A 12820-nucleotide genomic window follows, 5' to 3' on the forward strand; every position below is an offset into this window, starting at 1 on the left:
TTCGTCAAAATTGTTGTCACTTGCGTGTTTCCATTTTATACGTCGTGATGGGATTCTATTTAAAAATAAAAATGGTACACTAGGATTTTGTCCCAATCATATATACATACATACATACACATTATTTATGTGTACATATATACATAGGCACATGTACCCGACTCATTCATTTAGATATATATATATATATTCCCCATTTGGCATTGCGTTTTTAATCATATTTTAGTTTTTCAAAAACAAACAATTTACCTTTACCCTTCTATTAATTTGCAAATATTTGCCTTTTTGGTTCATGTAAAAATTATATTTTAATTATAATTTAAAAAAAAAAATAATATAATTAAGGATGATACAAAAAAAAAAAAAGAATTTTTGCTTATAACACCTTTTTGTGCTTACATTGTTTTATGTATATTTTGCTCTATGTGTGTGTTGTCTGATGTTCATTTGGGGCTTATTTTTCGCTCATTTTGACTTGTATCATATTTATTTTATGCTTATTGAAGTTTACTTTTTGGCGCTTCTGTTTGGGGAAAGGAGCATTATTTCGGCTATTTCCCCCCACAACAGCAAAATTTTATAGTTTTAAAAAGGAAAACAAATATTAAATTAAATAGTTTTTTAAAAAATGAAAAAATTAGACGAACGATAATATACAATAACATTAAAACTGCTGCACACTTAATTATTTTAATAATGATTAACCTTTTTATTTCACCAGCATTATTATCCATCTCACTTCTTAAGCCAGGAGTATCCTTTAAGTCGGGGGGTTTTAAATGACCTTCTTTAATACCCTTAAATAAATACTTTACAGCATCAAAAATAAAACTACTATTTTTTATAACGTTTGCACTATCCATTAAACCACCTTCTAGAAAATTCAGTTTATATGCATCATCTTCAAACTTTTTTATGTTAAATGTATCCATAAGTAGGTCTCTTCGAATTTCTTCGTTAATGTTACCATTGGTATTGCTATTGATATTGCTGTTGATATTGCTATTGGTATTGCTATTGGTATTGCCATTGGTATTGCTATTGGTATTGCTACTGGTATTACTATTGGTATTGCCATTGGTATTGCTATTGGTATTGCTACTGGTATTACTATTGATATTGCTGTTGGAATCATAACTGATATTACTATTCGTAGGAGAGGTATTCACTGTAATTAGTTCATCTTCCCTTTTTTTTTTTCTCTTTTTACTATCTCCTACATTTTTGTTATCACTAATATGTTTGTTATTATTATTAATTAAGCCATTAGTTACGTCGTTTTTGTTAACATTTTTAGCAAAGACTACGAAAGAACCTGAGCTAAAATAAAGTATTACACTTATTGAAAAAAAAAATAGGAAAAACCAAGTATTCTTTTGATATTTTATTTTTTTTTTTTTTTGTGTTCTTTTACATGAATGATCGTTCTGATCATAGACATTAAACATCTCTGTAAATTCCATAGAAGAAATAAAAGAAAAAAAAAAAAAAAAAAGAGTAGGAGAGAGGAGTGGAGGAAAGAATAATAATGTAGTAATAATTATATATTCTTTGATTAATAATTACACACATAAATCGAGAAGGTCTTTTCTTCCCATAACGTGAGATCATCTATTCCATTTTTAGAAAATTGTAATTCTACTTTCATTTTATTTCGATGATTATACCTATTCTGTTATATTTTGCTTATTTTACATATTTTGCTATATTTTGCATATTTTGCTTATTTTACATATTTTGCTATATTTTGCATATTTTACGTATTTTGCTATATTTTGCATATTTTACGTATTCTGCTATATTTTGCATATTTTACGTATTCTGCTATATTTTGCATATTTTACGTATTCTGCTATATTTTGCATATTTTACGTATTCTGCTATATTTTGCATATTTTACGTATTCTGCTATATTTTGCTCCATTTTTCCTCATTTTACTTTTTTTTTTTTTTTAGAAGAAATACTGAAGTATAGTAAACGAGGGGGACTTTCTATAACTCCTACTTATGCACCAATATGCGAAGATAAGCATTTTTAATGATTTTGTTTTTTTCTTTTTATTTTTTCTTCTCTTTTACTGCTCTCTTTTTTTTTTTTTTTTTTTTGTCTATTTTGAAATTACGCATTTAGTCAAGCAATTATAGGTTTATGATATTGTGGTATCTTTTACACATAACTAATCATATTTTTCATAAGGGTGTATTTCCAGGCGAATAGATTTATTACTGCGTTCTTGAAATATTTATTCGCATTATTGATAGAAGCTATTTTTTATTTTTGTTATATATAGCAGTTTATTCAAAACTTTGCCCTAGTTCACTAGCCTTTTCACAGCATATATATATGTACATGTAGCTGCATATATATAGCTACATATGTTAATGTAGATCGACGAGAATTATAACAATGGAAAAATTGTTTTTCCATTATAGTTTCTTTTTGATGAGACTGTTTTGTGCTATATTTCTTTTAAACCGTTAACAATTTTTCAGAGGTCTTCTTTTTTTTTTTTTTTTTTTAATATGTATAGGAATTATAACACATCAAAATAACAATGATCTTATTTAATATTTTTTTAATAGTTTTTAAATTATAAGAAAATGCACATCTCACATATTTGTAACATGAACATACACAAAAATAAATAAACAAATAAATACATACACCTGTATATGTTGCATTTGCAATGTTTATATATAAAAGCTTGAAAGGATATTTATATTTGTTTTATTCCAGAAAAGAGTTATGTATGTTGTTGGATAGGTATTTCTATTTGTTACTCGCTGTGCTTTTTAAAAAAATTTTATTATACCATATTACTTAGCTGATAGTTCCTTTTATTTTTCCTTTCCTGTTTTTCCAATTTTTGTAATTTTTGAAATTTTTCAATCTTTTCAATTTTTTCAACCTTTTCAATTTTTTCAACCTTTTCAATCTTTTCAATCTTTTCAATTTTTCCATTTTTTTCTATTTCATGTTCCAAATAGAAAAATTACGTATTTCTTATAATTTGACGCGCGCTAATTGTGGTTAAGCACACATGTATGATATGGAAAGATTACATACAAGCAAAAAGTCGTGCAGACTGAATGAAGCTTGTACAGTTTTGTTTAGTAAAAAAATAAAAAATGAAATATATGAAATATTTTAATTTATAATATGTTGTGAAGCACACCAAATTTTTTTTTTTTCTTTTTTTGGTACAAAAAATTGTTCGGCTTTTTTTGGCTGTGACATAGACTTGATATCTTTTTATTTTATTATATATTTTAACATTTTATTATATTTTAATATTTTTAATTTTTAATATTTTTAATTTTTAATATTTTTAATTTTTAATATTTTTAATTTTTAATATTTTTAATTTTTAATATTTTTAATTTTTAATATTTTTAATTTTTAATATTTTTAATTTTTTTTTTTTTGTTGTTCATTTTTGGGGTATAAATTCTCACTTCCCATTTATGCGAAAATGAAATCCCTACTTTAGATTTTTGTTAATATAAAATGGAACAATTTATCGTCCTTGTTATATTTATATGTAACGAGTTATAATAATATGTAAAAGAAATTTTTATTTCCTTTCTTCCTTTTTTCCTTTCTTCCTTTTTTCCTTTTTTCATTTTTTCCTTTTTTCATTTTTTCATTTTTTTCATTTTTTCATTTTTTCATTTTTTCATTTTTTATTTTTCATTTTTTCATTTTTTCATTTTTTCATTTTTTCATTTTTTCATTTATTTATTTTTTCCTTTTTTCATTTTTTCATTTATTTATTTTTTCATTTTTTCATTTTTTCATTTTTTCATTTTTTCATTTTTTCATTTATTCATTTTTTCATTTATTCATTTATTCATTTTTTCATTTTTTCATTTTTTCATTTTTTTATTTTTCCCTTTTTCTCTTTTTTTTTTTTCTCAATGCCCAACTGAAAGCCGCGTAAATATGAGTAAAAATGACGCGAATAACAACAACGATTTAAATAATTACAAAAAGCAAAAGATGATTGAGGAGTCCAATAATTACTTGAAAACTTTATCACGTAAAAATGAAAGTAACAGTAGCATAAATTCGGAGAATTTAGAAAATGAGTCGTTAAGAGTTGAAGAAAGAAAGGAAAGTAGTAGTGATGATGAGCATCGAGTAGAAGGTGATAGTACACATAGTCTGAACGAAATGATTGAACTGGAGGAAGTGTTTACTCTTGAAATATTAGTAAAAATATTGAGTAAGATATTTTTAAAGGGTAACTATTGTATAACTAAAGATGATATTAACACAAAGAATTGTAAGGTGTTGATTTTTGAATCGAAATGTGATATATCATCAAATATGAAAATGAAAGAAAAAGGGGACGATGAGGATTTCATTAACATGGTTTTTTATTTTCAAAATAAAAATTATTTATTTTTTTTAATATATTGTTTAAATAAAAAAAATATTGTCTATTTAAATTTTTTTAATCCTATATTAAATGAAAAAGAAACAATTGAATCATTGAATATATTTTTTATGAATAATTATTTTCCACATATTATACTGGGCTTAAATAATGGAAAAGTGTTCTTATACAACCATGAAGGAATTTTATGTATGCAAAATAAATTTATTGATAATAAAATTAAAATTATTATTATTGAACATCAAAAGGATTATATCTTATTTGTACATGAAAATAATACTATAGTAAACTCCAATATTTATATAATAAAACGGGCTTTGGAAAAAAATTCAAAAATATTGCCCTTTCATTACTTGTTTACTATAAATAAAAATATCAACATAAAGCATATACTATTAAGGTATGACAACACTCCAGAAGTTTTAAAAAAGGAGTTGTATTCTGTTTATAATATGGAAGATTTAATGCGCTATATACACGCTAACATAAATGTGAACATAAACGCACACATGAATGTAGACATGAACGCAAATATGAACACAAATATGAATGCAAATATGAATGCAAACACGAACGCAAATATGAATGCAAACACGAACGCAAATATGAACGCAAATATGAACGCAAATATGAACGCAAACATGAACTCAAACATGAACTCAAACATGAACTCAAACACGAACGCAAATATGAACGCAAATATGAACGCAAACACGAACGCAAATATGAACGCAAACACAAACGTAAACGTACTTTCCAACATAAATGATAATGTGAATGCCTATCATATTAACAGTGATCATAGAAACGTTAATTATATAGTGACGTCTAAAAATATGACTCTATCAATTCTTAATATAGTTAGACCAAACGCGCAAAATGACTTCTTAACGAAAAAAGAAAATTTTGGTACGTCTGAAAAGTTAAGTTCAAAAATTAATAATTTTTTAAAAAATATATTTACCAAGCGGAATGACCCGTCCTCTGCGGGTGTAATGGGTACGGGCTCTTCCCCTGCTGTGGCAGCGGAAGCGAGTGCAAGCAGTGGTAATAACAGTGGTAGTAACAACGGAAATAATAATAATAATAGTAACAATAATATCAGCAGCATCAACAGCAGCATCAACAACAGCATTAACAACAGCATTAACAACAACATCGGTAGCAGTTATGGAAGCGGCATGATGGAGGTCCTCAACACAAATATTGTGCATTGCTTTAATGATTCGAAAAGGCAAATAATAGACATATGTGTATGTCCGTGGAATAGCAATTTACTCTTAGCCCTAGATAACTTGGGGAGGATATGTTTATTTAACGTATTAACATTAAATATTTTATACATGTGGAAAAGTTACCGATCTGCCTTTATGAGTTTTATACAAAAGAAAACAGTTAGAACTTATAACAATGATAATTCTGAAAATGATTTTAATATGAAAGACATGAACTTAAATAGTGAAACATCCAATGATTTAATAAATAATAAATTTGATAAAGGCATTTTATTTTACCTAAAAACCAGAAATCTAATTGAAATCTGGGATTTAAAAACCATGCAAAGAATATATAGTGTGAGGACATATGAAAACCCAACCCTTTTTAAAATATTTTTCGTTGATCATGATGTACCGAAAAAAATTTATTTTTTTAACACTAATCTTCACGTATTTTTGATGAGCTCCAATTTTGAGTTGTTCTACTTAAAATGGAAATGATGATTTATCGCTTCCTATCTATAGCTTTGTTTTTAAGGTAAACATCTGCCTAAGTTGAGTTTCCTCCACTTTTCACACGAGTGAAGGATATGTGTAACCTTGTTTTAATTACTCTTTTGACGTATCTCCGATTTGCGTAGATTTACAATTTTACATAAATATATAATGTGTATATTTATATAATATATATATATATAATATATATATATATATATATATTTATTTATTTATTTATTTTTTTTTTTTTCCACTTTTGTATGTAAATGTGGTTGACATTTTACTTTTTTTCGTCTAATTTGTATTACCATATAAAGAAAACAAAGAAAAAAACTTTGAAGGAAAACTTCTGAAATTTTACCTAAGTACAAGCTTAGAAGCCCAAATGGGTGCTCGATCAGAATATATATATATATATGAATATGTAAATATATACTTGCACAAATATACGTATATATGTATATACGCCAGTATATACGGCTTAATTTATGTGAGCTTAATTTTAACATGAGGAACGGAACGATTTATGTTGACTACAGTGAGAGGTGTGCTGATATGTTGTATTTCGCCATTTCCCAAATAAATTACATCAAAGATTATTTCATTAATAAAATATGTAATTTATTTCGCCCACGTAGTTGTATATATTCTATGTAGGAGTGAAAAGGGGGGAAGCAAAAAAAAAAAAAAAAAAAAAAAAAAGAAAAAGCACAAATTTGCATATATATATATATATATATATATATATTACGTACTTATATAAATGTACATATATTTCTTTATATATGTATATATAAATATATGAATATATGTGTACGAATAAGAGTGCGCAGTCAGCTTCTTTTTTTGATATATATAGATATATATATATAGTTCACTAAATAAAAATAGCATATATTCTGAGTTCGTTTTTTTTTTTTTTTTTTTTTTTTTTTTACTTCTTTAAATTAAGATGTTAAAATTGAGTCAAAAAGATGTTCACGCATTTGTATTGAAGTTAATTTTATACATATATAAACAACCACATATATATGCACATATGCGTATAAATGTATATACATATATGTTTGTACATGCACATACAGCCTAATGGACGTTCGAACTTTGGTTTAAGCTAATTATACTGAAAACTATATAGACGCACTGAATGGAGGGGAGTTTACACCTATGAATAAAAACAATTATTCTTTTTACATGGAATGATGATAAAGATGATCAACGTAATCAACGAGATCAATATGTTAATGATGAACGTACCTGTTCCTATACGTTATGCTTTTCTTCTTTTCGGGGAACTATGATGGTTTCATTCGTAGTGATGTCTGAGTCGGGTAATTTCGGACTATACTTATCTTTTTTTGAAAACTTCTTTTTGGTAAACTCATTGAAGGATTGTGGTCGATGTTGTTTCATGTACTGCTGAGAATTATATTGTTGTGAATGGTAGTTTGTGTATTTTCCGCTTTGGATACAGTTTTTTAAATTATTAAAATTCTTGTAATTAATACCTACATTGTTAATGCTGCTATTGTCATTTATACCCATGCCACTACCGCTAACATTACCGCCAATATTACCGCCAATATTACCGCCAATATTACCGCCAATATTACCGCCAACATTACCGCCAACATTACCGCCGATATTACCTCCAATACCGTTACCGATAATATCATTACTACCTCCATTTCCAATCTGATTTTTGGATGCCGTTAGCAAAGATTTTAGGGAGTCTAGCACATTGCTCACTTTGGCATTTTGTATATTTTGCGTTATAGAGTTGTCAACTGTGTTGTAGAGTATTCTGTTATCATTATTATAATCATGCTCACTATCTAAACGTAACAAAGAATTAATTATAGGCGTAATATTGATATTTCCTTGCATACTGTTTTTGTTCTTATATGCATCCAGGTTATTGCAGGTAGGCGGCGGAGTCGTATTCGAGTTAGCGATGAAGCTACTTTTACTGTTTTGATTTATATTATAACTTACGTTATGATTCACATTATGACCGATATTATGTCCTATGTTTCCGCTATAATTGATGCTGCTGAACGAATCATTCACAGGCATTTTGTTCATAAGAAGATACTCTAAGTTAATATTATTCCTGCTACCTTCATTCTTATAACTGTCAATGAAATTTTTTTTATACGTCTGATTATCCATAGAATAATACTTCTGATTCTGACTGTTCTTGTACAAATTATCATTATTAGCAAAATTGGAACTATTCATGTAATTGTTACGCCGTGCCATTTGTAACTCTAAGGCTTCTTGAGTATAGTCATTCGAATTTAATGTGTTCAAAATTTCCATAATGTTTTTTCCACCTTCCTTTGGATACATATCTTTATGCGTTTCGTTATTATAACTGTTATAACTGCCTCCATAACCCCGAACATTATAATTGCCCCCAATGTTGTTATTACCACTGTCTTTTCCGCCTTCCCATGTAAAATCGTGAGTGATAGAGGTCCCTTCTACCTTTTTCTCCTTTCCTTCAACAATCTTACGCTCCTTAATCTTCGAAATTTGTTTCATCAGCAACTGCGCAACAGTGCTGCTAATTTGCTGCTGCTCACTCCGTCCAAATGCATCAAATTGTAGGTTAAAAATATGTTCATTCGTAGTATTACTACCATTCGCATTGACATTGGTATTTCCACTGATACTACCGCTCGCACCACCACTAGCACAACCACTAGCACCACCACTGTTGTAATAGTATACATCCTTATCGTAATTTCTGCTTGGAATGGATGCAATTGGAACTACCTGACTTTTCCTTAAATCAAAATCTGCTTGCCTGTTTTTAGCATTACTGTTGATATTGCCATTACTGTTGATATTGCCATTGCTGTTGATATTGCCATTGCTGTTGACATTGCCATTGCTGTTGATATAACTATTACTGTTAATGCTACCAATGTTGTTGATATAACCATTACTTCTAATATTACAATCAATGTTATTATTAGTAGAATCATTGTTCAAATATTTTATTATGTCCACATTTTCATTCACGTTAATACTGTTATTTTTGAACCACTTGGCAAAATTACTTTTTGTTAAATTCTCCTCCTCATTCTCTTTAAATATACTATAACTGTTATCATTAGTATTTAATTGATTTAATTTATTTAACTCATTAAATTTATTTAAATGATTTAATTTATTTAATTTATTTAACTGATTTAACTGATTTAATTGATTTAACTGATTTAACTGATTTAACTGATTTAACTGATTTTTTATTTTTTCATTATTCTTGCAATACTTTTTTATATCACCTAAGGTAAATATATCACTACTATTTCGTTTTGCAAAATGTAAAGGAGCATAATCTCCATACTTATCTGTATCATTTCTCCTTACATTCATTATTCCAGGGAATTCATGTAATCCTGAAAATTCGTTTTCCTTACTTACAATATTGACCCCTCTCTCGTACTTGCTCATTCCGCCTTTATTCTTATTACCATAGTTACTGTGACTGTTGTAATTACCGTAATGGTAATAGTTACCATAGTTACCATTACTATTACTGTTAATGTTACTGTTATTGTGGTTATAGTTGGGACTTGTATGATACACATCTTGCACCGTCAAGTGCATCTTTCCCTCCCTATCGATATATATATTATTTACACACATGTTATAACAGCTATCATCTAAATTTTTAAAAACTTTGGCCTTATAATTATTCGTAGAATTTACAGAATAGCCCAAATGTTTACCATTACTATTATAACTATTACTATTATTATTGTTGTTACTATTACTATTACTATTGTTGTTACTATTACTATTATTATTGTTGTTACTATTACTATTATTATTGTTGTTACTATTACTGTCGTTATTGTTGTTACTATTATTATTGTTATTCCCCTGGGGGTTATCATCGCTGTATATATTTCTAACTCTCACACTACTGTTATGGAATATAATATTACTGTTTGTACAACTAGCCATGATACTCGCAGTTAATGCATTTATGATACCACCCTCCGCACCATTCATAGTAGTATAATTATTCCTATCTCTATAATATTTATTTGACCCTGATCTTATACATTTATTTTCCTTTACAAAGCAGTTCTTATTTAATATTTCTTCTGTGTTATATTTATTTTCATCGCATTTTAAAAAACGTAATAATAATAACTCGTATCTATTATACTTTAAACATACTTGTTTTTTGCTTTTTTTATTATAAACTATTTCATCTATATAATTGAAGTGTTCATCTTTTTCTCTATTATCTAAATTTAAATTTGTGCTATCATTTTTGCTTGTATCTTCTTCATCATGATGACCACGATGATCTGCACCATCACTACCTACATCCTCATAGCAATCATCATCGTAATAATAATAATGGTATAAGGGAATATATGGATTGTAATATCTATCAAATATTACATCGGTGCTGATCGTACTTAATCTTTTATACTTGTAAATGTGCTTATACGTTAATTTATAAATAGTATTGTAACTTTTATATATTACATTCCCATTCTTATCAATTACACTATCACATGATGTGCTAACTGCGTTATTCAAACCGCGGTTGTCTATTATACAAATGTTTTTCAAGTCCTCCTTTTCCATTTAAAATGAAAAGTAATAAAAAAAAAAAAAAGAAAAAAACAAAAAACAAAAAATTGCGCGCGAAAGAGACGGGAGGAGCAAAATCGTCCATATGCACATATATATATATATGTATATATATATATATATGTATGTGCTCACATATGTGCATCTACTGGTTGCATATATGTGTACGTACATTTACATGCATATGATACATTTGCTTAATCCCGTTACACTTTTTCTAAATTCTAAATATAAATAATTTCTTTTAATTTATAATATGAGCTGGGTAAAATTGGTATACACAAAAATAAGGTCCTGAAGTGGGTCGAGTTGTCCGACTTTCGCACTCCTAGGGGAGTCTAATACATTCAAACTTCTACACATATAATACCAATATATATACTTGTACACGTACAGTGTGCATATACTTATATATACATATTACACCTTTAGTATGCACAAATTTCGAAAAAAAAAATTTTTCCCCTTTATTTCTGCCTTGTTTATGAAAATAAAGGTTCAGAATGAAGGAATTCTAAAAATCTATAACAGTTTCATTAAACAAAAAAAAAAAAAAAAAAAATACACAGTAAATTGAAAAAAGCAAGAATAAAATAAATTAAAAATGAGGTCTACTAACCTCACGACGCCGTATAATTTAAAAAAGGTTTTAGTAGGTGCATACACTCATGCATACAAATGCATAAACATGTACGTTAACATATACGTATATACACACGCAAATCCATACGCAGATACGTACGAAAACAAATACTTATATGTATACAAGTACTCAATTTGTAATTTACATATTAATGCGTTAAAAACTTTTGGCAAAATGAAAATAGGGGTGGAAAAAAAAAAAAAAAAATTAAATATCTATGCTTAAAATGAGTTTATAATTCATCATTCAACTGTGTTCCTATTAATAATATAATTTTTTTTTTTTTCTTCTCTTATATTTCCATTCTTACTCAACAGAACTGTTTTGATAATTTTTATTTTATGCTTTTCCCTCGCGTCATATATCTTACTCAAATGCAAAATAATGATGAAATGGAAAAAAAAGGAAATAAGTACAAATATATATTCACGTATATGTATAAGTATATGTGTTAATGTAGCTGTAAACGTTGCTGTAAATGTTGCTGTAAATGTTTGTTCATATATGTCCTCACATGTGTAAGTATATGCATATGTATATATGTATAAGTACATGTGAAAGCTTTGCAATATTGTGCAAATTCGATAATGTACACTATATTAAGATTAATATGGTCGTAATTGCGGCCGATATTTGTAAATATATATATATATATATATATATATATATATTTATGTATAAATATAATTATGTATGTATATAATTATGTATATGAATAATAGTGTATATGTAAAAATATGTATGTACGTATGTGTACAATTACTTGTATGCAATATTATATATATATGTGTATATGTATGTATATGTATATGTTTACGTATATGTGTACGTATATGTGTACGTATATGTGTACGTATATGTGTACGTATATGTGTACGTATATGTGTACGTATATGTGTACGTATATGTGTACGTATATGTTTATGTGCATATAATATGCGTATACGTAGTGGCCTAACAATGAAGTAGTAATCTAACACAAAAATGGGGTTATACTAATGGAAATGAGAAATAATTTTCTATTGTCACTAAAAAGATAAAGTACATTTATTTTTGTAGTCCATACAGCATAAATGAAAAGATGTGTTATTACATAATATTCTAAAATTGTAGGCACACATAAAATAAGCAAATAAATATGTAAATAAATATGTAAAAAAATATGTAAATAAATAAGTAAATAAATAAGTAAATAAATAAGTAAATAAATAAGTAAATAAATAAGTAAATAAATAAGTAAATAAATAAGTAAATAAATATATATATATGTATGCAAATAAATAAATAAAAAAATAAACGTATTTATGCATATACATGTACGTGTGAAAATATGTATATATATTTATATACGTATGTATGTAAATACATATATGTATATATATATTATATATATATGTAATATGCATTGCATCGTTTTTAAAAAAGAAAAAAAGAAT

At 26.8% G+C, this 12820-nt stretch overlaps 3 protein-coding genes across 3 annotated transcripts; 1 reads left to right on the plus strand and 2 right to left on the minus strand.

Annotated features, from left to right (window-relative positions):
* Positions 1 to 551: 551 nt before the first annotated feature.
* PmUG01_08032100 (conserved Plasmodium protein, unknown function) lies at positions 552 to 1448 on the minus strand (the record flags this gene model as incomplete). The annotated part of the gene is made up of 1 exon (XM_029004483.1): positions 552 to 1448. One exon carries the CDS (start codon positions 1446 to 1448, stop codon positions 552 to 554), a length of 897 nt encoding a protein of 298 aa, XP_028861167.1.
* A 2495-nt stretch (positions 1449 to 3943) lies between these two features.
* Positions 3944 to 6118, plus strand: PmUG01_08032200 (Rab3 GTPase-activating protein non-catalytic subunit, putative; the record flags this gene model as incomplete). The annotated part of the gene is made up of 1 exon (XM_029004484.1): positions 3944 to 6118. The coding sequence occupies one exon, from the start codon at positions 3944 to 3946 to the stop codon at positions 6116 to 6118; it is 2175 nt and encodes a 724-aa protein (XP_028861168.1).
* A 1260-nt stretch (positions 6119 to 7378) lies between these two features.
* PmUG01_08032300 (conserved Plasmodium protein, unknown function) lies at positions 7379 to 10735 on the minus strand (the record flags this gene model as incomplete). The annotated part of the gene is made up of 1 exon (XM_029004485.1): positions 7379 to 10735. The coding sequence occupies one exon, from the start codon at positions 10733 to 10735 to the stop codon at positions 7379 to 7381; it is 3357 nt and encodes a 1118-aa protein (XP_028861169.1).
* Positions 10736 to 12820: the final 2085 nt, after the last annotated feature.

The sequence above is a fragment of the Plasmodium malariae genome (assembly GCF_900090045.1).
Source record: "Plasmodium malariae genome assembly, chromosome: 8".
In the NCBI taxonomy this organism is placed as follows: domain Eukaryota; phylum Apicomplexa; class Aconoidasida; order Haemosporida; family Plasmodiidae; genus Plasmodium; species Plasmodium malariae.